General features: G+C 42.6%; 1 protein-coding gene across 2 annotated transcripts in view; it reads right to left on the bottom strand.

Annotated features, from left to right (window-relative positions):
- LOC148032257 (uncharacterized) overlaps positions 1-25,826 on the bottom strand; it is a 120,903-nt gene that overhangs the window by 16,899 nt on the left and 78,178 nt on the right. Inside the window, exons 4-11 of one of the 2 annotated variants that reach the window (XM_087682908.1) lie at positions 16,115-16,260; positions 15,775-15,876; positions 15,603-15,689; positions 15,343-15,516; positions 14,909-15,031; positions 14,689-14,819; positions 14,331-14,481; positions 14,084-14,215 (exon numbers count right to left, since the gene is read on the bottom strand). In XM_087682908.1, the coding sequence (XP_087539034.1) occupies positions 14,084-14,215; positions 14,331-14,481; positions 14,689-14,819; positions 14,909-15,031; positions 15,343-15,516; positions 15,603-15,689; positions 15,775-15,876; positions 16,115-16,260 (1,046 nt within the window). The remainder of the gene's footprint in view (positions 1-14,083; positions 14,216-14,330; positions 14,482-14,688; positions 14,820-14,908; positions 15,032-15,342; positions 15,517-15,602; positions 15,690-15,774; positions 15,877-16,114; positions 16,261-25,826) is intronic. The other variant, XM_087682909.1, reaches the window with a different exon arrangement.

Here is a 25,826-nt window from a genome sequence, read left to right as displayed (position 1 = left end):
ATAGTACCTAATGCCAACCTGATGGTCAAAGATGACACAAAGATACTCGAGAATGGAAGTTGCCTAGCCAATTTAATTATTAGATAGTCAGATTATTTTTTTAAGGCACCGAAATAATTATCAGTTTAATTTTCAATATTTAAAGACTGAAAATTAATATTTAATTATGGATAATGCTGGAAAAACCATTTGGAAAGGCTGCCACTTGTTAAAAATGCCCATACAAGAATGAAAAACGTATTTAGAGGCTAGAGAGAGGCATTTTTAATATATTCAGTCTACAAGAGAGAGGGAGGAGATGTTGCTAGTCTGATTTGTAGCCATTAGAGGACCTTTTGAGGTAGCCAAGGACAAGAGAAGACCAATTAACAACAGGTGACAACATCTACATGCTATTGAGATAGGGCAGCAACAGTAAATGACTAACTTTCTTCAGTTCTTTGTATCTACAAGCTGTTGAGACAGGGCAACAGCAGTAAATGACTAACTTTCTTTAGTTCTTTGCATCTACAAGCTGTTGAGACAGGGCAACAGCAGTAAATGGTAGATTTTCTTCAATTCTTCACAAAGAAAGTTTGAATTTTCTCTCTCCTCAGCATTCTCTCTTATCTCCTAGGTTTTCTACAACCTTGCTTCGAAGATTACAACATTGAGATCACCAGACGCTAAGAAATTTCAGATTTCTCTACTATAAACCTTAATCTATAACAAAAATTACGGTTTACCAACAACCTCGGGAAGTGTGCCAGAAATTGGAAGTTCCAAGACTTGGATGCAACAGGGCTGAACCTGTTTTTAGTCTATTCAAGTCGAGGGACTAGCAAATCATTGAATTTGGGGCATTTTCCATCTCCATCAAAGCAAGTGAAGGCCAATTGATTGCCCAAATCAAGGAGCAAATCAGATTGAAGACTTGCTGGTCATTTTGGATAGTAAGGGGAGTTGGAATACCGAAAGGGATTGGGAGAATCCCATTGTACATTAACTTCTTCTTCAATTAAGTTAAATAAATACCAAAAGGGGCGCCAGTTTTGAGGCCAATAGGATGTCCAATGTCCAAGATTATATGGTAAAGTGTGCATTTCAGTTTTGTGAATTTGTTAATTGTTGTAAATAGTGCTTAATTAGGTTATTTACCACCCTATCCGAGGAGGCTGGTTTCAGATGGCCCACTAGCATGGTTATCAGTAGGTACAAGGTCAGGTACAAGATACGGTACGATATTAGTGCGAAAAAACTTACTTTTATGAAAAACTTTAAATGATAAGACACATGTTTAAAGTGAAAATAGACTACAACAATGCCATTACAAAATGGGATCAATGATTATACATGATATTGTATACATCAATGATCACAGCACTCGTCAAGAGAGTTTGAAGATAACCCCTCAACATCGGATGATGAGACACTCTCATACTGATCCTCACTGATGAGGTTACTATCATCATTAAATGATGGCTACCTAGGTAATGGCTGTGTAACAATAGGCAAGGAAGGAATGTCATCATCAAGCACACGATGAGAGCTACTAGAGCCCCACCTCACATATGTTTCCAAACTCGAACCACCGCTTGATCATCTCGGAGGGTGCCGAATGGCCATGCCCCTGCTTGCAACTATTGCAACTCCAACTCGAACTCCTCGCCCACGAGCATGCTAACTACAAGTGTCATGAGCGTTTGCTACTATGAGCTCTCTATAGAGCTCCACAAAGATCTCCTCCTGCTCCGCATTAACCTCCTAGTATACAATCGGAAGAGTGTTGCTCGTTAACTTGAATGTATCAACATTCACCTACACAATGCACATAACTTAACATAAGATTATACATACTAAATTGTTAACTTGTATAAAATTGAACAATGAAAACAATAAATTTAAACTTGACTTAACCAAAACGATAAGTGTTTACCTGCTTTGAACTATCCATGGTCATCATGCGCAAGTTAGTACGGCAATAGACTAGCCGCTCTAACTGTCGTGTGCTAAGCCGATTGCCAATCTTCATGTGAATGAGAGAATAGGCACTCCAATTTTTCTCACATGCACCCGAAGAGCAATCCTAAGTAAGGACTCTCATGGCCAAGGGTTGAAGAGTCTACAACGCATATCCAAAATTCTACCACCAAAAGAGAGGCTTCACAAGCGACTCTCATCTCCAATAAGTGAAAGAAGTAAAAGCCACATGCCCTCTCTGATCTGCATAGCATCCAAGCTCCTTTAGAGTTGTGTTGTGATTATCCGCGAGGACCACACGAGTGAGATATGCAAGCTGGTCATAGACCGGAGCTCTCTATCATCCATGACTACTGGAGACTTGTAGGTTGGATCTACTAGTGTTACAAATCCATGGATGGGCTTACGCATCCATGCCCATCTCTTCTATGCTATGCCAATGATGTGTGCACACTGTGACTCCGTGATCATTGTGCAAGCTTGTATCTCCACCAATGCTACATAGGGAACCCCTCGTAATCACTCATATGTAATACCCTATAAAAGGGAGTCACGGCAATCACGACCCCACACTCTCTGCTAAAACTACTCATTGAGGCACAAGCACTGCATGGCTTTCGCCTCCTCTATCTCATACTCATCCCACTCATTCCATAGAGTGGACACCACCGTTTAGCATAGGGCAGATTGCACCTCATAAAGGCGCTCCAATAGCAACCACATATAAGCAAAGCAAGTTGAAGAAGGCTTCTTCAACTAAAGCATGCTATACTCATGATACATTGGAAGTACATTCACCTTCACCTGAAGAACGTGACAACTAATGTATCCTTTTGCACCACCCTCTTCACTCATTTGAGCTTCCCAATGTCCTCCATGAGCAAGTCCAAGCAATGACTTGCACATGGAGTCTATGCTATTGAAGGAAACTCGTCCTCAAGCAAATGGCCTATGCGTCGATAATTGGATGCATTGTCAAGTAACAACTTGCACCACATTTGATTGACCCACCTACAACCACCTCATACATGGCACAAATTCAAAATTATGATAAGGAAAGCTTCGAGGGGACATGAATTAAAAATTATAATAATTAAAGCAACAAATTTAAAATTTTAAAAGACAACGTATATCTCAATGATAGCTTGCCAAATGTGGCGGTAGATGAATATACCAGTCGTTTTGCTTCTCTTGCTGGTGTCTATGGTCCACAAAAAAATATGTGCCAAGTGGATATGAAACGAGTCTCTCCATATGTCGGTGAGAATGGATCAATCGTAATTTGTCCATGTGGCTCGAATAGAATCAAGGACTTTATTAATCCTCTCCTTCTCTTCATCAATCTTCTTCGTCCTCATGTCATTGTATGTAACACTACTCCATCCTTCATATAGGCCCACATTGGCAATGGTTCTCACCATCTTTCTCCATTGCTCATGCTTTAGGACATTGAATGCAAGATTGCACTTGATTATCGTACGAGTAATCTCAATGTCCGCTTGTCATTGCCTTTCTCTAAGAAAGGCAACAGATCCAAGCATATGACTAGGAGCTTGAGAAAGAGAGGATTGCCTCTACGATGCCGCATGAGCCTTAAATCTTTGCCTTTTGCTAATGCCAGAGCCGGAAGCGGATGAGAAGTTGACACCACCAATGGTGGAGGCCTTACCCATATCGGTTGAAGATATGCCTATATTTGAGGCTTTCTCATGAGTAGACATAGGTGTGGGTGCCATCGCTGATGCGCCACTTTCTCAACCTCTAGTGGATCCCCCTTTCATCTTGGCGAGAATCTCCTCCGCAATGTGTTGAGGGATCGCCTTGCATGCGGCAACTTGGCCCCCCCATTTTGAAAAGATGTTGAAGAAGCCGGGTCACACCACTTGTGTAGCGCTTCTTACAATACTTACATGTCCAATGGTGGGAGTTGGACTTCTTTGCGTCCTTCTCCATATGGATGGCATGCAAGTTAAAGGCCTCATACTTCTCACGTGCCATGATGCCAACTTCCAAGGTGTCAAGGCAAGGCCCGATGGAGAGAAGAAATCTGAGACTTGTCACTCCGATTGGTGATCACGATGATGCTTGAAGAGGGAGGGGATGCGAGGAAGAGGAGAGAGTGAGAGCTTTAGAGGCTTGAAGACCCAAGAGGGGTGGGGTTGAGAAATGATGGTTCAAGAGGGAGGGAATGGGAGGTTGATGCTTGAAGACAAGAGGGTGGGGATGAGCCTTGAGGAGAGAGTGAGACTTGAGAGAGACTAGAGTTTGCAAATGAGCCCCAAGTCCACAACCCATCTCTTTTTGCCAAATGCTGCCCTGGGCCCCTGCAAAAATGCACCAAAATCGTGCTGCACAACTGGTTTTTGTCCGCAGGATGGGTGGCAAAAATGCACCAAAAATATCATACGAATTCGTATGGTATGAACCTGTCTGTACGTCGTATGAAGGCAACTATGCCCACTAGGCATTGGCATTTGTGCAAATTGTGTCGCCATCTAAGTGATGTCTAGGGCTTGATACACATGGGATGTATACCCACACATGAGAGCTCTTGAGGATGCTTGGTTTAGGAGAGGAATTCTGACCAACATTGCACCTCGACTACCTAGCAAGGGGATAGGAATAGGACCTTTGGGATTTGAGCTTAAAGGATTAGGTACCCCCAATATGGCGTGAGAAGGAAAATGTATGTAATTGAATGGAGCAGCAAAAGATGAATGTGTGAAGTAGTGGGTGGGATGTGTGGGAATATGAGTGTGAGAAGGCGATGTACCAGAACCAAGTGCATTAAAAAAAGCATGTGTTTGAGATGTATTAGATGCCCTTCTACCCCCTAGAGCCAACTCTTCTCATATTCCTATACAAGTATAAATGTAGGTCTCGACTCTCCCAAATAACTTGTGCCCATGATCCAGTAGGAGTAACAAAAGAAGAAATAGCAAAATATGCATCATACACACCTTGTACAAACTCTGATAGAAACAAAGGCATTGGATAGCTCATTCTGCCCATGTGGGTATGTCCTCTTTCAGCCAGGAGCTCTGGATTCTCAACAATGTCTAGCTCCAACTACTGTGCACCTCTCTTTGGTGTAAATTGGGGCAGTAGATTGGTATGTTGAAGGGGTTGGAGGAGTATTATGAGATGGAATACAGACCAAACGATAGCCAGGACTTGTTTCTTCTCAGTACCTCTCATATCCCTGTTTCAAGACTTCCATGTATTCATCATTGGAGGAGAAAGGATGACCTAGAAGGGAGATCTTTTCTTTTGGAAAAATCTTCCCTTTTAGCCCTTGCAGGTGACTAAGGTACCAGTTTCTCAGAGCCTATAATTTGGTGGGGGTGGGGGGAATGGATGATTGGGGTCATGGGGGCAGGCTCTGGATGAGAGTGCTTTGGGGAGGTAGGTTGATACATCTCCAAAAGTGCTTTCATTGTGCTCTTGAATCCCAAGCTTCCCGGATCAAGGCTCAGTTGTCAATCAAAAGCACCAAACTTTGATACCATGTAAGGAGATGCTACAGTAAACACAAGGAAATGCAAATGTACATTACAAGGCTCAGTTGTCAATCAAAAGCACCAAACTTTGATACCATGTAAGGAGATGCTACAGTAAACACAAGGAAATGCAAATGTACATTACACGATAAACCAAATCTGACAACTGCTCAATGAAGATAAGGGTGCAAAGAGATGAATCAAAGATACAAGGGGCCTCAATGCTATGAGGAAACAGCAGATTTTGCAAAGAAAAAACATGGACATGTATGACAAACTCAAAGAATGAACGAATAATGATGATTAAGATACAATGATGATACAACGATCTCAAGCCTTTATGTCTCTAGGACCAGGGCTGAGGAGAGCCAAAAGTCACTGACACTGGGGTGGCTCAGGATGATGACAGAATTGTCTTGAAGCTCAAGTGTGGAGATGGTCAGCCGCATCAGTAGGAGAAGAAGCAAAAGATGACTACGCTGTCCTGGCTGATAAAGTGAGGCTGCAGGTCTGTAGGGTCCTCCAAAGGGGCAGGTGGCAGGTTCAGAGGAAGGGCAGCAACCTGTAGCAAAGTGCAGATGTGTGTGGCAGTCTCCAAGGGCTAATGATAGCTGGCTGAGGTGAAACACTGATGTAGGCAGTCCTCTGATCCAAATGGCAGCTCTATGACAGCCAACAAGGTGAAGAAAGAGGCCTCCAAGGCTGATATCATCTGCTGTCCAGAAAGACTAGGAGAAAACCTCTAAATGGTGGCTTTGGTGATGGCAGACACACCCACAAATGGTTGACAACCAGCGGGTAGATGACAACAGCTCCAAACTCGAGGGACGGAAGAAATGCAGAGTTGCCACCAGCTCCACAGGTGGGCAGCAGCCTATAAAGTTAGGTGGCAGCAATGCCTATAGTGTGTGGCAGCAGGGTAGTTAGGCATACGACGTGTCCAGTACATGGACTAAGCATAGTACCAAATGCCACAGATTTTGCAGATAAAGTAGAATATTTTGAACAATTATCACAAAAATATATGTAAAATTAAGGATCAATATATTAAATATAAACTTTAAACTTGTTGCTTCAACATGATAAGTCATGACCCAATATACAAAATCTAAATAAAGTTACCACTAACAAGGCGAGTAATGATAAAGATAGCTCCATGTTCCAATATCATTCATAACTTCTCAAGAGTGGAGATGACGATATCCTCCCTTTGCGAACTTGTGCACAAGCTCGTACTCGTACCAATGATGGCACCGCCTTGCTCAAGCAAGTGAATGCTGTCAGGGGGCAGTGTTTGCTTGAGTGCGACGAGACACCACCTTCGAGCCGACGCCCAACCTTGGGGTATGGCATCCCTTTAAGGGAACCCACTAGGATTGGCAGTTTCAGCTGGTGAGAGTCCAGCACTACCTGGACCCCTGAACTGGGGTGCTAGGTGCCTACCCACACTCCCCCCCTTGGGAGGAGTCTTCCAAGGACCTTGGTCCTGAAGGAAGTAGCGAAATCATAAGCTAGTGGCACAGGGTTCCGCCTTTGAGTCTGATTAGGCACCCGGCATAAAGCTACCACTAACAAGGTGAGTAATGATGAAGATAGCTCCATGTTCCAATATCATTCATAACTTCTCAAGAGTCAAGATGCCTGTCAAAAAGAGGGTTAGTCTTGTAACAAGTGTCAACTTGCCATTGAGTCACTGACTTTTAGTACATTGAAAAAGGGTTCACTAAATAGAAGACTCTAGAGGGCCTAGAACTTGTCACCTAAGAGTTCATATCACATAAGTCATCATGCTGATCACTCATGATAGTCTCATGAGGCTGCACCAAAATTACCAATAGTAAGGAGATTGCATCTTTATCACTCTTTGGCTCTTGAAATAAAATCATCCTCATAAGTAGCTGCAGTAGATGAGCTCCTACAGCCACACCTCACTTATGTGTTGCTACCAATTGTAACACCTTGAGTATTGGATCATCACCCACTATGAGCACGTGAAACTCAATGATGTTAATCTCCTCTAGCTTCATGTAGATGTCACTAAATATGGCACTTAACATCATTGTCTTTGTGCACACTTTCAACAATGGGCCCTGTTAACATGAACATTACTAGTTTGGATCATGCCACAATATTTGTGATTCCATCAATAAGCATCCTTTCTATTCATGACACTTGCCTAAGGTGAGATTTGTGCAATGTGAAGGCTTCATGAAGAAGCTTAGGAATTGTTATAGAGGTAAAAGAAGAGATAGGAATAGAGGTAAAGGTAGTGAAAGGGGAAGAAGAGAAAGTAAATGAAGAGGAAATAAAGATAGAGCTTGAGATAGGGGATGAGAAGGTATAGGGAGAGAAGGATGTAGAGTTGGAGAGAAGTAAAATGAAGTGAGAAGAGAGAACAGTAAAGGAGGTTGAAAGAGAGTATAGCTTCCATGTATAGCTTCCATGTGCTCTCAATTTTAATGATTTGTGTATAATCCAAATCAACTTAGAGCCCTAAATTGGAATTCTGGCATACAAAAAAGAACAAAATGAGACCAGCTTCTTTACCCAAGAACAACAGAGCCTAGACTGGGTGCAAAATTATCACTGTAAGACACATAACCAGCAAACATCTCAATATGCCTAAACATGCATCTTGCAATCTCTTCCAACAACTATGAGCCCTGATCTAGGAGGTATATGGATGTCCATATACAAGGGCTGAATAGTAAATCCATTATCAAAGAGGCACAAGAAGTGACCCGGTAGAACTCCATCTCAATCCTAAAGAGAGTGGAGGGTGGGTCCATGTCCTCACTATCTCAAACCTTAGGATATCAACCCTGATTACCTAGTTCAGCTCTAACCAGCTAAGAGAAAGTGTAGGGCAATCAGGACTATAGTCAAAGGTGGGAGGCAGTCAATATTTGCACTGTGTAGGCTCATCCACATAATCATCTATGAACACCAATAATCCTCCTCGCCCTCTAGTGCTAGTTGTCTAGATGAACTCAATGCCAATCTAGAGTATTTGTGGTGTGGGAGCTCCCATAGTCTTTGCCAAAAAGTTCTCTACTCCGAAGAGTACCTCAATGACTATAGGTGTTGTCCCTAGCTCTACTTTGACAACAAGATGTGGGGTGGTGGGCTTACTACTAATCATACACGCTATCATCATGATTGATGGTCTCTCCATGCTATGCTAACCATCATAATAATCTCTGTATCCAGTCTAATTCGTAAGTGGGCTCAAGAACTTGAGGTACAAGCTACGACCTCATACCTCTACTACAGTAGTATATGTTGGAGCCTGCTGGATCAAGACTAAGTGAGCTGAGGTTGAGAGTGTTAGATATTGCACAGAGAGCAATAGAAAGGAGTAAGTCACAGGAGTGTAAGCACAACAAAATGGGTGTATGGTACAATGACGAATGTACCACTTTTTAGGTTTAGACAGTATATAAACTAAAGGCAACGTGTCTGAAGGAAGATAAAAGAATCAACTCAGTCTATGTATGTACAAAGCTGAAATACACATATACTATCCAACCCCCATCATCTGGCAGCGATGAGCAAACTGCTCTGTTGGAAGACCCTTCGTGAGAAGGTCTACAAGGTTATCATCTGTATATACCTTCACAAGCTCAATGCTCTTGCTATCAAGTATATCCCTAATAAAGTGATACTCCACTTGTATGTGCTTTGTCTTTGCATGAAATATAGGATTCCGTGCTAGCATAATAGCACTCTGACTGTCACAGTGGAAGATAGGAGCCTTTGTAATACCAAGCTCTCTCACAAGATGTGAGAACCATAAAGCCTCTTTGCATGCCTCAATGGCAACCACATACTCTGCCTCTGTAGTAGACAATGCAACACACTTTTGCAGCTTGGATATCCAAGAGACTGCTCCACCTGACACATATCCTGAAGTAGACTTCCAACAGTCAAGATGGCCAGTATAGTCTGCATCCGTGAGCCCAACAACAGATGATTTTTGCTTACCAAAGCAAGTACACAAATCCTTTGTGCCCTTAAGGTATCTCATGATACCTTTCACTACTTTCCGATGCTTTTTTCCAAGATATGCCATGTATCTGCTAACCACTCCCACCGCAAATGCAATGACAGGACGTGTAGCAACTATAGCATACATCAAGCTATCAATAGCTGAAGCATAAGGTATCTTGACCATTTCAGCCTTTCCATCATCAGATGTAGGGCTGTCATCTGCACTAAGTTTTACATATGGAGGCAATGGTACACTAATGGCTTTCCCCCCCTCCATATTGAAGTGCTACAAAACCTTAATGACATACTCTTGATGTGAAAGATAAAGAAGGCCCTTTGATTTGTCTCTAAGTATACGCATGCTAAGAATGTGATTGGCCTCATCAAGATCCTTCATCTTAAAGCTATTGTGTAAACTTTGCTTCAAGGAGTCCAAGGCATGAACATCCTTGCTTGCAATTAGCATGTCATCCACATACAAAACCAAGAGAATAAGACTGCCATTTGCTGCCTTCTTGGTGTATAAGCAGTGATCAACTTGAGAACGATGAAATCCCTAAGATTGTATAAATGTATCAAATTTATGATACCATTCTCGTGGTGCCTACTTCAGCCCATATAAACTCTTGTTGAGTTTACATACCATGTGCCCTTTCCCCTTTGTAGCAAAACCTTCAGGCTACTACATATAAATCTCCTCATACAAATCACCATGTAAGAAAGCGGTTTTTACATCCATCTATACGAGTTCCATGTCTTCAAATGCAACCAAGCTCAAGATGGTCCACAAAGTAGTCATTTTCACTACAAGAGGAAAGATTTCATCAAAATCAATTCTAGGTTCTTGCTTGTACCCTTTAAATGCACCAAATCCCAAGTGTCATTCTTCATGAGAGATTCCATCTTTGATAGCATTGCTTTGTGTCATTTCTTACTATCCTTTCTATTCATTGCTTCCTTGAAGCATGACGGCTCACCACAATCTATTAACATGAAAAATCAGCCACATAGTTTACACCAAGAATGAACCTATTTGGCTATCTTTGCACTCTAGTCGATCTACGGACCTAATGGTCAAGATTTACTCGTTGTTCAGCCTGTAAATCTATATTAACAAGTTGCTGTTCTGGAAGTTTAGCATGCTGTACAGCTAATTATGGTCGTTCTAAAGGCATATGTTCTTGTTGAATTTGTGGTACATCATGGGCAAGATCTTGCTGATCATGTTCAGCATCCTTTCCTGTATTTTCAGAAACATTTACAGCAGATATTTGTTGCTGCCTAATGGGATTCTTTGCTATCCTATTGATACATTCGCCCGGAATACAACCCTTCTGACCTCTTCTATCTTTTTGGGCTGTTTGTGCATGCGATCTTCCTGAAAGATAACATCATTGCTGCATACTACTTTTCTTTTCTCGGGATCCCATAATCGATATCCCATCTCACCTTCATCACCATATCCTAGGAAAATACATTTACACAACTTTGGCTCAAGTTTGCTGCGTTCTTCCTTGCGAATGTGCATAAATGCCTCATAGCCAAATACTCTCAAGTGAGCATACGAAGGTGGCTTGCCCGATCATGCTTCCTGAGGGACTCCTTCCTCCCCCCCCCCCCCCCCCCCTCTCCCCCCCCCCCAAAGACCTATTTGGTGACCGATTAATCAAGTGTATGGCTGTTGTAACAGCCTCTACGTAAAATCCATGGGGTAGAGCAACGTGTGACAACATTGTATGGACCTTGTCTTCAACGGTCCTATTCATACACTATGCAACACCATTTTGGGATGGATTATGAGGGGGGGTGAGCTCCCTTTTAATCCCTTTGCTATCACAAAATTCCTAAAAGGCTTTGGACGCGTATTCCCTACCATTGTCAGAGTGAAGACATTTTAATGTCTTACTGGTTTGATTAGCAAATAACCCAAGTGAGAAAGCACTTTCATTCCAGTATGACTCATGTGTCCCAACCAGCTATGCCACAAAGAAACACTTGGCTGCTCGATTATGGCAACTATATAGCCACGCATACTAGATACATGCAAAGGATACAAAGTATCACTTTTGGACCCCTTGGCAACAATGTGAGAGCCCTTACAAATTTTCCATTTGATGTGATAGCCTTCGTCATCTAGTTGCCCTATGCTTATCAAGCTCTTCTTGACTGAGATACATGTCTCACATTATGCAAAACAAACACAAAGCCATGTTGAAATTCCAGTTTTACATTGCCAATGCCTGTAATTTTACATGCATAGTTATCCCCTAAGTGGACAACACCACGTACACCACCATTGTAGTAAAAAAACCACTCACGTGCTACAAAGCCTCATGCCAAATAGGCCTCTACTGTCCCTCTCAATAGAAATTGTGGGCTAGAGAAGGTGACACCTAGATAAACATACTCCTACATGCTCCACTATCTCCTCCAAATGAGAATTAGTAGATGGATCTAGTCGCCTATGCTATTAAATTGTTGAAGACCATGGTTTTGGTCTTCCCCATGTTCCCAATGAAGCCTCTCTCTACAAAAGACGTGTAAAGCATCTACATGGCACTATAATCCCTCTAGTGAATCCAAAAGTGAACAATATAATCTACATACAATAATATCGGTATCAACACCCCTACTAGGCTAGCTTCAACTCCTTTATCAATGTAATCAAACACCTCATCTGATAGCCCTCCAAGTGCCCATACACGGCCTGTCATTGACTCATATAGTGCACAAATACCCCATTGTATACCCTCCAATACTCCAATATCATGTCATCTCTACATGATACATGTATGAGGCATTGTATCAAAATGCTTCAGAAATCTATAAAGTAGTAGTAGATCCTCTTGTCTCGAGCTCAACCCTCTTCAATAATGGCTGGTCCATGTGGTATATTCATGTTCAAATCATGTTTGTCCTTGTGCTCTCTTCCCCTACACCTCAACTCATTGGGTTAATGTTCCAGTATAGATCTATATATCTTGGCTAATATATGGCCACTCGTGATGGTTTTATAATTGCTATGGATAAAAGGATCACCATTCTTTCAAGGCTGGGATTTATAGTATTGTCTAACTAGCTCATAGGGAACCTCTCACATACCACTCTATTGAATATATGTGCCAATATGACTGCTAGTATGTCACAAGCATGTGAGAATTGTTCTGCCACTAGGCCATCCTCATCCTATGCCCTTCCATTTTCTAATCTATAAATTGGATCTCTAACCATTTTCCAAGTGAAGAAGGACCACTATGTTGGCCTATGGCCCTATGGGAGCTGCACGGATGGCTGTCTTGGCACATCATATAGCTACCTCCTCTAGTCAAGTCACGCATCTAGTGATGTAATTTGTATGGACAGCTTTCTCTCTTGAAACATCTTCCATGCACTCTTGCTATCCCATTCTAAATAGCTGATAATAGATACATCTTTGCCTCTACTTTCGCCAAGTAGTCTTGCTTCTTCTTTGGTACAAGGCATTTGAAGAGTGTCTTTGCTTAACAATGTGTCCAAGTGCCTAGTTGCACCTCTCTCTATAAGCGAGTGCGCGTAGCTCTGCACTTCTCATCGTACTAGCTACTTTGGGGAGTACTAGAGCATGTGGGTCTACATCAGGGTAAGGTGTGTGGGATCATTTCTTTAGCCTTTTGTTGCCTCTGTGGACAGTGTAAGGACACGTCCTAGTTGTCTGCAATTCCAGTAAGCTATTGTTTCTCTCGGGTGGATCATTCCTCGTCCTCTTCCTCTTCCTCATCCTGGCATCATGATAGGCATGGGCATATAATCCATCAGGTTAGGATGACCCTCTTTGTTGTAGCAAGCAAAGGGGTTAGGTGCAATGAAATCCCCCACTAACTGCATGTTTCCAATAGTAGCATATCTCATAATGTCCCCATAGAAAAGATCAAAGAGTGATCCATCTAATGTGGCATAGGTTGAGTTTGCAAGAGGAAAGCAGCATACTGCAATGGATATATCACATAGTCTCCCTGCACATATCCTATAGCTTTTTTTCTTTTTTTTTTGGGACGCGCTGCTGTGGTGGTGGTGGAGAGAGAGACTCATGACTTGTGAACTCACAAGAGTGTTAGTCTCATACACATTAGTAATTATTTCTTTTGTCTAAGTACTAAATGTTTTTCTAAATAAAGTTTGTTCTACCCTTCCTCACCATTATAAAAGTGGAACATGATTCCATCAATAAAAACCTATTTCACTATAATAGTAAGTGGAACATGATTCCACCAATAAAAGCCTATTTCACTTACGGATGCATTCTAAATTCATCCCTGACATAGGACGCCTAGTCCTTCGATGGCCAACAGTCACATCCTTCAACCAGCAACTCAGGGCCAGTCCTCAAAATCTGTGGTAAGCCTCATAGATCACACTTCTCACAAGAATCTCAGCACAGCAGTAGACAGATTTTTCCCCAAGAACTCTTCTTCAAGCTTTAGATATCTCAACAGATTAAGCTGCAGACTTGCAAACCGACACATCTCAACAGATTCATTTACACAACACCACCAACAAATATTAACAGCAACAAGACAGTAATAATACTTGGTCTTAGCAGTAAGCAGATTGTAGCATTTCTGTTCCCTTTAGGACCATCAAGTGCAGGTTTATACCTCTGCAGCAACATTGGCTAATTCTCTGATAGCTTCATCCGTAAAGATAAGATCAACACCCTCAGTTTTCATAAGCAGCACCTGCTGCTTAATCAAACTTGTTTCAGGCTCAGTCAAAATACGGTAAAGATCCTGGCACATTGAAACCCAATGAATAACAGGTTTGTCATTTTATTGATCAAACTACTTAACTTCAACTTTTATTCATCATGCAATGGGAAATGGCAAAGGGAAAAATCAAACTTACCTCCCGATTAAGACCTTTCAATTCAACTCGAATGGGCAATCGCCCCTGCAATTCTGCCAGCATATCACTAGGTTTGCATGCATGAAAAGCACCGCTACAAATGAATAACATATGATCTGTGTTGATGTTTCCATACCTTGTGCTTACCATGCTGAAAGATTGAACAAACATCATGTCAAAAATCAAGTCTTGACACAAGCACTGGGAACATGCACATTCTCTACTAGAGTTAAAGATGTAGCTCAAGCCAGTAGGCTATCTGTGCTTCAGGCACCTTTAGCTCATAGAAAGCAATGTTGCCTGTAGAAGCTTTAGATAAGGAGTTCGCTTAAACAGATTATAAGAGAGAGATTCAAACCTGCCCTCGATAATTGGCAACAAATCACGTTGTACTCCCTCTGCACTTGCATCAGCACCATGCCTCATCTCATGACTGCTAACTATTTTATCAATCTCATCAATAAAAACAATTCCATCTGACTCTGCAAGCTGTTATACACCAAACACTGTACCATATCTCAATTGACGTCAGCAGTCTCAACTTGACCAGAAACTAGCATTCATGACAATGCACAAACCTGAATGGCATCTTTGGTAAGTTGGTCAGTGTTCAGATGTTTTTCCATCTCAAGTTCAGCCAACTTCTGCTTTGCATCTTTCACTGGCATCTCTACCTTTTGGCTCTTTGTTACCTTCTCTATCTGCACAAAAGAAAAAGTTCAGCCCAAACATTGTCTGTAGCATTAAACTAAGTGCTGCCTCGGAGAGCAAAGGCCAACCTATCCATTTGACCTCTATACTCATGAAATTGCTAAAATGTCTACCATGCAAGATAATCCACCAATTTGGAACATGAAATGGGCATCATGAATGCAGAAGCAGTTGAGTTTACACATTTGCAGTGTAGAACGCAAGATGGTTTCTTTTGGATGCACATGATGTGTCCTCTACAAGAAACCTTTGTTCAATAAAACTGAGACATCGCAGAAAGAAACATGCAAAGAACTACCACCTTGTAAACAAAATCACACACTCCAATTCCACCTCCACCTGTCAAATCGAATGGCACACGCATCCTTCCCTCAGGTAACTCTATGGTTACTAATTTCGTGTCCAACCCACCACTGTTATACAGCTGACGATAGCCATGATAAGCCTCTTGTTCCTCTAGGGTTAGATTTCCACGCTGCCACATAATATAACAACTATGTTACTTAAGCTGTACACCAAGAGGCAAGGTAGAGTTCAACAGATTCGAGCATAAACAGTCACCTCTTTTGATCCATTCAATCCAGTCAACTTGAATAATATTTGTTCTGCCACAGCTTCCTCGACTTCTTTGCTGAGCTGAGATCGCACCTGCAAGCATGCAGGGTACAACACATAACAATGATCCCTTCTTTCAAATATCAATAACAAAAAGTTCAGGTTCGTGATGGTGTACTTTTTGGCGCTGCAGTTGAATTGCATTGTCAGCCAGATCACGGATGATCTGATCAACATCTCGACCATGAAACCCCACCTCTGTAAATTTTGTTGCCTCGACCTACATAGAAACAACATCCACTAAATGTTATTCTAAGCATAGCAATGTGCTAGTCTAACTAAGCCTAACACAAAGCCCTCCCTCCCACCACTCCCCCCTCCACCCGGCCCCCCGCACACCCCGCCCTCTCTCTCTCTCTCTCTCATGTCATATTAAGATGCTCTCATAATAGTTAGTCTAAAAGTCTTAATATGCAGAAGAGGATAATCATAAAATTTTCAACAATTAACAACTTGACCTTAACAAAGGGAGCATCAGCAAGCTTTGCAAGTCGTCTAGCAATCTCCGTCTTTCCGCATCCTGTAGGACCAATCATTAATATATTTTTGGGGACAATTTCTTCCCTGAGTTCAGGTGGGACACGGTGTCTACGCCATCTATTTCCTGCATACATAAAACTCAAGATTTTATTACATGGATTCCAGGTGTCATCAAATACTAATGTTGCTGTAGGACTCAATCAAAAAATTGTGTTATAATACTCTTGAAGAAATGTTATAATACTCTTGAGGAAATGAAGTGAATGACCAACGGAGCGCCCGCCCCCCGCCCCCCAGTCTGCTATTGCCACCTCCTCCAGCCATCATCACAACCTGCATCCACCCCCCATCCAGCCACTCGCCACCTCCCTCTCCTGCCACTGCTATCGTTGCACGTCCACCTGGTTTGTCACCTCCACCAGCATGCCCCCCTCCCCCCTGCAGCTGCTGCCCCTTGCTCCAATGTGCTAGTCCACCTGCTGCCACCCTGTCCACCTGCCTGCTCCACCTCCACCCTCAGCAGCCTATTGTGCTATCCTCCCTTTCATCCTGCTCTACCGCCTCTCCTCAGGTATAATACTGCTGCTCCCTCACTTCCCTCCTCTGGTCAACAAGCAGCTCACTCAAGAGGTCCTTGACGGAACGTACACAATGGCAACCTCTAGTCCGATGCTAGCACAACCCATGAGTGCAGCCCAATCATACTCTCTACATGTGTTCTCTTAGAAACAGCTCCGAATAGTTAGTGCCATGGAAAAGTTGGAAGAGACCACAATTGGATAGCTGTGGGTTATTTCCCTTCCCGATTCTAGCTCCAAGATTGGCTCTATTCTACCTTGCACATCAACATCTCATGCATAACAAAGGTGATGCTGCTCGGACAAGATATCTTCATGGTTCATCTCACCTCAGTGGATGTAGCATGGGAGCTCAACGGAAGTGCTAGAGTGCTCCTGCATTCATCTACATGGTTCCTTGGTACAATGGCATCATAGTCTCCACTTTTGGGTCTCACCAAAGGTTCTCAAGGTACCCTATTATGTCACGAGAACGTGATATTTTATTGCTTTCCTTAGCATTTGATTTAAAGTTAATCAAATGTGCTAATGTGAGGTGCAAGTTAATCATTTCACAGTGTAGGACCTAGGATCCCAAAATCATTAAAAACTAATCAAATGTGCTAAAGTGCCTTACACATATAAGGTGCAAGTTAATTATTTAACGGTGTGGGACCCAAGACCTCGAAATATCAATTGATAGGCAAAAGTTATAATAAGTTATGCTTGATAGATACTAGGTGGTACCCCGTGTCAAATTTTGGCTGCTAATATTAGTGGTGGCATTAGAGACTAGGCATTAATTAATTAATTAATTAATGTTGGTCTAAGGGCTAATAACTGCTAAGGTATATTTGGAAGATAAATTAGCCTAGCTAATTTAAATATTGGTTGGTGGGATTATTTTTTTGGGCACTAGAATAATTATCAAATTAATTTTCATAATTAATATTCTAAAAATTAAATTAATAAGTTGGATAATGCTAGAAAATGGGATTAGAAGGCTGCTGCTTGGCAACCCTCTAGGTGCAGATGAAAGTAGCCCAAGGTCCTTCTAGTGCACATAATAGTATACAAGAGGGGGCACCACTCTTTCTGGTAGTCCTAAGCTATAGGTGACCGTTTCCATAGTTGTTTGACCAAGGCACTAGTAGTTTTTCAGCCTTTCTCGCAATGAAACTCTGAATCCTCTCTCTCAACAACACTCTCTCTCATCTTACGACCATCTCTCAAGTTATCTTAGCAAAATCTAGCCATTTCAATCATTAGAGATGGAGGTATTGGAAAATCTTTGTTGTAAATTAGGGTTTGACAACCACCTCAGAATGCGTGCTTAGAATTGAGGGCCTAGGACTTGGATTCCAACAGCTTAAATCAAAGAATTTAAAGAAGACTTAAGAGGCCAACCAACCAATATCAAATTTGGGGTTGAATTTGTCTTTCAAGGAGTGAGGGCCAATCCCAAGCAAATTAAGGGTCAAATTGGTTTGAAGGCTTGCCAATCATTTTTGACAAACGAAGCACTTTGATTAGCGAGGAGATCAAAGAATCTCAGTTGTACTCCATCCATTTGCAATAAAAGCTAAAGAAATACCGCAAGGGATGCCAGTTTTGGAGCCGACAGGTTGTCCATTGTCCAAGATTAAAGTGGTAAAGCTCACATTTTTAGTTTATGCGAATTTTATGCTTGTTGTAATTATTGTTGATTAATCAAGTCATTACCACCCTCTCCGAGGAGGAAGGTTGGTTTCAAGGTTCCATTGCAAGGACACCATCAACTCCCTTGAATTGTTGGGCCCGCGGCACCTGATTGAAGGTCAAACGCTTTGCTCTAGTGCTGACATTATATTTTGCTGACCATTACAATAAGAATATCTTCAAATACTGAGATGGGATCAAGCAAGAATGATGCATCTCAATCTGAAAAGTTCACAAAGTGTTGGGAGAAATGTGATGCATAATCTTGAAAAAGGCACGCAGCATGGACAAAAAGCTAATAATGTTGGTTTAGACCAAAATATGGGTCCTTCTAGGCCTTTAGAAGCTGATGACCTACAAGAGGGAGAGACATTCAATGACCAAATTAAAGATCAACTCAAGACAGCAAATGAAATGTTTGTACAATTGGCAAACGATCCTTGGTTTATGCACTTTTTGAACCCCTTAAGGGAGGGCAACAATAGTAAGAAAAGGAAATCGTCTTCAAAGAGCTTCGAAACAACAAGATGCACTAAAGAAAGAACCAATATAGCAACATGATATCCCAAATGTGAGCAATAAGCATAAGCAAAGGATGCGAGTGGGGCAATTGACACATATGCAAGGCCAACCTAAAAGCACCAATCCAATGCTTTTTGGACAGCACGGTATGCATGCAAATACTTTGGTGGTGGCATTAGTTTCCATGCTATGGTGGGTCAAGGACCGCATACACGGATGTACGGCACAACTCCTTATGGTATGCAGCAACAAATGTGTGGTGTGTAAGGCCCAATGTATCCGGATACAATTGGTAATATGCATAACCCCATGTATAGCCATGTTACCATGATACTAGGGCGCAAGGTAGCAAGTTGACAATGTATATATGCATCCCACTGTGTTTGGGACATATGGTATTAATGTTGGCCATGCAAATGCTCTGTATAGTGTTGGTCATGAAGGAAATGCAGGTATTAATGCATGTAACATATAGGAAAATGTATCTTGGTATGCCTAGTAGTATGCAAATTCCCATTCACAATCACAGTGAAATAGTCCAAAGTATGTAGACATGAATGTTTCCTAATGCATCTAGTGCTCCTAGTATGTCAAGTATACATGAGGGGGTAGTCAACTGGATGTGAGGTTTCATGTTGGTTAAGATAGTATTGTAGCAATATGAAAGTACAAAGGATCTCCATGCTCCAAAGAGACAAAGGCCTAGAACCTAGTGGAGGTTTTAAGGCAACTAAAGTTAGAGGTAAAGTTTCCATGTACTTCTCGATGAAGCTTTCGCATTGTTTTATCTATGAAAGGATGCAACTGGATGGAGGATAACCTGGCAAATCATCCTCAATGTTGCACTTTACCTTGATATGTTTTAGTTAGCGCCGACTTTGGATTGGGCTCATTCACATTCAGTAGAGCATAGAAGGTTTAAAGTATTCCCTAATGTTTGAGGGGTGAAAGGTGAGAAGAATCAAAGCTTGCTTGGAAGTGAGCTATAGCGGAGAGCAAGAGCAAGAAGAGAGAGAGACACAAATGGGAACTCCGACAGTCACAATGTATGAGCATGCCTTCCTTTATTCAAACTCTCACTAAAAGAATAAAGAATAAAGTGACGGTGACGGGCGCCCGCCATTTACATTATGCAGTGGCGGGTACTGTCAGTGTAGTAATACACAGGCGGCTAGGCAAAGACACCTTTACTCCCAACAACCTCCCACTTAAAGGCAAATCTGCCCCAATGAGGAGGGAAAAGAAAAAAAAAGACAGTAGAATGTACACATATACAACAGGATGAGGAAAAACGTCATCTCATCCAACGCCCATCAATCTCCTAAGGTAAAGCGCTCAGTACTGAGGCTTTTCGTGAGCACATCTGCAGGATTTTCGTCTATGGAGATCTTGATAAGGTCAACAAACTTGTCCTCCACGACCCCACGTATGAAGTAATGCCTAACCTCAATGTGTTTCGTCTTCGCATGGAAGACCGGATTCTTGGCTAGCTGAATAGCACTCATAGAATCCGAATGCAGCGTAGGTATAGTATCAATCCCAAGGTCATGTACCAAACGGCCTAACCATATGGCCTCCTTGCAAGCCTCAGTGGCTGCAACATACTCCGGCCTCAGTGGTAGAGAGAGCCATATATTTCTAAACCCTGGACATCCAAGAAACAGCACCTCGAGCATAGGTAAAGACATAGCCGGAAGTGGACTTCCTACTATCTGCATGTCCTGCATAATCGGAGTCAGTGTAGCCTACAACTCCTGTATCCTGGCTGCCATAGCAAATACACATATCTGCTATGCCCTTCAAGTATCTCATGATACCTTTTACGGCATCCCAATGCTTTTTGCCAAGTGTAGCCATATAGCGTGCCACAATACCAACTACAAAGGCAATATCTAGACAAGTGGCTATCATGGCATACATCAAACTGCCTACGGTTGATGCAGAAGAGATCTTGGTCATCTCGGCCCTCTGCTCATCCGTCTGCGGAAAATTGGCTTGTGAAACCTTCACATAAGAAGGTAATGGACAGCCAATAGGCTTTACGTTCTGCATGCGGAAATGCTCAAAGACTTTATGAATGTACTCCCTCTGTGAGAGGTAGAGTAGTCCCTGATGCCTGTTGCACTTAATGTGCATACCAAGAATGTGAGAGGCCTCTCCCAAATCCTTCATCTCAAAGCTCTTCTTCAGTTGAGATTCAAGAGCATCCAGCTCATCATGAGCTTTTCCTGCTATCAGCATATCATCCACATAAAGTACCAAAATAAGCAATGAGCCATCACGGGCTTTCTTCATGTAAAGACACGGATCCATAGTACTTCTGCTGTAGCCCTGTGACTGCATAAAGGCATTAAACTTATGATACCACTCCCTAGGTGCCTGCTTCAAGCCATAAAGACTTTTCTTTAACTTGCACACTAGGTGCTCCCTACCAGGTTCTGCAAAGCCCTTAGGCTGCTCCATGTATATCTCATCATGCAAATCCCCATGTAAGAATGCAGTCTTGACATCCATCTGGTACAAGTCCAAGTCAAGCTGCACAACTAAGGCCAAAACCAAGCGTAGGGTGGTTATCTTTACCACAGGAGAAAAGACTTCATCAAAGTCAACTCCATGCTCTTGTTTAAAACCCTTAGCGACAAGTCTTGTCTTATAAGCCGGCTTAGGTTTCTAGGGGTACTTTTCAACTTCTACACCCATTTGCATAGCAAAGCCTTCTTGCCATGAGGCAGTGCAACCAAATCCCAAGTCATATTCTTGTGCAGGGAGTCTATCTCAGACTGCATAGCCCTCTCCCAGAAGTGACTGTTACCCTTGCGCATAGCCTCATCATAGGTGAGAGGCTCTCCTGCATCTGTAACCAAGACAAAATGCATCGAGAGCTCAAATCTATCAGGTGGACGTCTATCTCTAGTAGACCGTCTCATGGCAGGCTCTGCAGCCAGCCCAACACCCTGGCCATGTGTACCAACTGTTGCTGCAAGCTGTCCAACTGGCTATGCACGAGCACATGGCTCCTCTTGGAATATAACCCTGCGTATCTCTAACACCTTCTCAGGTTGCCTATGCATCTTGTCTTCATGGAAGACTACATCATGGCTGCGGCGGATGACTTTCCGCGCTTGCGGATTTCAGAGGTGGTAACCCATCTCATCTGCATCCCCATAGCCAAGGAAAATGCATTTAACACTCTTAGGATCCAAGTTAGTATGCTTGTCTTTGGGCACATGGTAGAATATCTCACATACAAAGACACGTAGATGCGCATAAGATAGAGGTTTCGCAGTCCATACCTCCTCCGCAACCTGGAAATCCAAACTACTAGAAGGTAATCTATTTATGACATACACAGTTGTATTGACTGCCTCAACCCAAAAGCTCTGTGGTAAGCCTGCATGGCTATGCATACTGCGTACACGCTTTTGGATGGTTCTATTTATCCGCTCAGCCAAACCATTCTGGGATGGGGTATAGGGGGCGGTCAATTGACGCTTAATATCCCTCTCGTCACATAGTTACTCAAAAGCACGTGACACATATTCTCCCCCATTGTCAATCCTAAGGCATTTCAACCTATGCCCAATCTGGTTTTCAACAAATGCAAGCCATCTCTAAATTATAACTAGGACTTCGAACTTAAGCTTAATGGGGTAAGCCCAAACTTTACACGAAAAATCGTCAATGAACGTCACAAAATACTTTGCACCACCTATAGACTAACAGGGCATGAGTCCACAGACATCTGAATGTACCAATGCTAGGGGCTCACTCATGTATGTCCTACTAGACTTCTTATGCGTATTTCTAGTTTGTCTACCGTAAAGACAATGCTCACATGAATCAAAACATGCGTAGTCAAGGGACGGTAAGTACTGCAAACCAGAAAGCATTTCCATTCCCTTTAAGGACATATGGCCCAAATGGGCATGTCAAAGAGATACATGTGGAATGGAACACATTGACAAAACATAGTCAACAGAGGACCCATCAACTACAAGAGGATAGAGGTTGCCAGCTTTGGCACCTCTAGCAAGCACAAATCTGCCACGGGTATCTTCCATGCAAAATCTCCAAATGAAACATGAAACCCAGCATCATCAAGCTGCCCTGCAGACATAAGACTGCGTATAAGCGTAGATACATAACGTACATCTTGTAACAGAAAATAACTGCCAGTAGAGAACTGCGGCCGTACATCCCCAATGCCAACAATAGCAAGTGACTTGTCATCACCCAAGAGAACTGAACTAGAGACAGTGCAGTAGGAGTGGAACCACTCACGGCATGGTGTAACATGAAATGAAGCACCAGAATCCAAAAGCCAACTCTGCACATACATAGAGTAAACATCGGTCAACGATGTAGCATCACAAGAACTAGCTGCAAGTATGTACTCCCCATCAGAGCCATCAGTCTGCATGGCATTTATCTCCTCGATTTTCACACTGGATTTCACAGGCATAATGCTGCGATCAGAGGACTTTTCATGTACTTTGTATTTTCCCTTCTCTTTGCGCTTCTCATTACGCAACTCATGACACTGTGGGCGTATATGACTCTTCTTACCGCAATGATGACATGTCACATTAGCATTTCTCCCACGAGACTTGCCACACAACTTAGATCTAGACTTCTACGAGTCTCTGCCACGGCCATTCCCACGGTCATTCTTTCCATTACCATCTCTACCTCTAATAGTCAAAGCATGGGACACACGAGAGGCATCCAAGTTCTTACAATTGATCTCTTCCTGCAGAAGAGCACTCTCTACATCAGGCAAGTTCAAAATAGTAGCAGGAGTACATAAGGCAGTGCGGAATACATCCCATGACTCACTTAAAGTCCCAAGCAAAAACAATGGAGTAACCTCATCATTAAAGGTAATACCCTGCGAAGTCAAGTTCTTGAGAATAGAATGGAACTGGCTCAAATGAGCAAACATTGTCATATTCTCCTTCATGCACAGGTCCATAAGCTGCTTCAACCAATACATCTAACTTGCTAGACTTTTCTTGTCATAGAGATTTTTAATTTTATCCCAAAGCTGCCAAGCACTCTGTGCTTCCTCAACCACATTGTAATACACCTGTTCAGTGAGAGACAAGATGAGGGTGGACTTGCATAACTCATCAAGCTCATCCCATTCATCATCAGTCATAGTTTCAGGCTACTCGCAATGCATCCTTAGTGGCTTTATCTGTGATTTTTGCACCAATACTTGCCAAACTTGGCTCTTCCATTAGGCATAATTCGTATCATCAAGCCTAGTGATGTTGAAGATAGCACTGTCAGTGGAATAAAAACCCATAATGCAGTCCAAAACAGTGCAAACAGTCTAAAACTGCTTACTGTTTTCTGTTGTAAACAGCCAAAGTACCACCAAAACCAAGGCAAAATGACCACGAACTGATAGCTAATGATGTTGCCCACCAAGTACCATCATAAGTACATAAAATCAGGATGATTCAGCATGAAAATTCCACATCAGTCCATACATAACTGCTTGCTGTAATAAATTACAGCCAGGTACAATGAGAGCAAATTGTAGGCAAAATCAATGCACCAAGTCAACCACTGACTGTCAAAGCATAACCAGCATCAAGTGGGCATAAATCAGCATATGACAACCATACGGACATCGAGCAAACACCCAAGCATGTCAAACGAATCTGTCAGTAAGCCGGCACACCCCCTGTGTAATAGGGCAAAGTGTACACAACACTGGCAAGACCTGACACAACGAGGTGTATGCTCAGGGAGTGTGAAGCCCAAATCAGCCCAAGTACATGTATGCGGACCACAGCATATCAACTATGCAACATCCAAGTGAAGAAGATCCCAGTCTCGGAAGACGCAAAGCTCAATAGCATAAACCACTTGCTCAATGTCTATCAAACATCCAACAATGCTCCTGGCACAAAAGCCGTATGGATCAAGCCAAATTTATCCAACGGGACACCTGAATGTCAACAAAGAACATTATGCATAAGCCGTCCCTGATAAAACCTTGCTGCCCAAACAATATACAGCAGTAAATCCCTGCATAAATCGAGCTATGGAAGCTCAAACCAAGTCCCAAAGCATCTCAAAACATTGGGCAAACATCCCCAAAGTATTTGGGCATTAAATACCAAGCCTCGGGAGCATTACATAAGCTAAGAGCATGACACTTTTTTGCTGTAAATCAACTCGGATCTGTTACAGAAAATGTTGTGATCAGAATTTGACAGATCTAACATTGTCATCGCGTCCGAAGCGTGTCAAAACCCCAAGTTAGACTCTTATCTTGCCTAAATCGGGTTCCGGATGCCCAAGATATGAGAAAAAATGGGATTTTTAAGTCAGATTTTGAAACAGACGTAAAAAAACGTAAGCTAACTGTGGGGCTTGCTGGTTATGCTGAGGATAAGGGGGCAAGTAGGGGCATACAAGTTGCCCAATGAAGCTAAGGAACACCTGCAAAGAGCCTATGGGGGCCGGGGAGAGGCAGAGATGAAATCTTACCTCGAGGGGATGAAGCCATAGTTGGCATTGAAGCTTCAAGCTCTAGGTCTTCAATCCGGGCTGAAGTAATGCCATGACAAGCTCCATGATCAAGCTCTAATCCAAAGCTCTAATGCCAATTGAAAGATGAGAAGGATCGAAGCTTACTTGGAAGTGAGCTATGGCGGAGAGCAAGAGCAAGAAGAGAAAGAGACACAAATGGGAACTCCAACAGTCACAATGTGTGACTGGGCCTTCCTTTATTCAAACTCTCACTAAAAGAATGAAGAATAAAGTGACGGCGACAAGCGCCCACCACCTGCAATGTGCAGTGGCAGGTACTGCCAGTGTAGTAATACACGGGCGGCTAGGCAGAGGCGCCTTTACCCCCAACAAGGGGCACATTGCACCTCCACTCCTCTAGTGATAG

This window comes from Lygodium microphyllum, chromosome 8 (assembly GCF_053477565.2).
Source record: "Lygodium microphyllum isolate KBCC chromosome 8, Lygodium_microphyllum_v1.1.10, whole genome shotgun sequence".
Lineage (NCBI taxonomy): Eukaryota > Viridiplantae > Streptophyta > Polypodiopsida > Schizaeales > Lygodiaceae > Lygodium > Lygodium microphyllum.
This window is presented reverse-complemented; position numbering and strand designations above follow the sequence as displayed.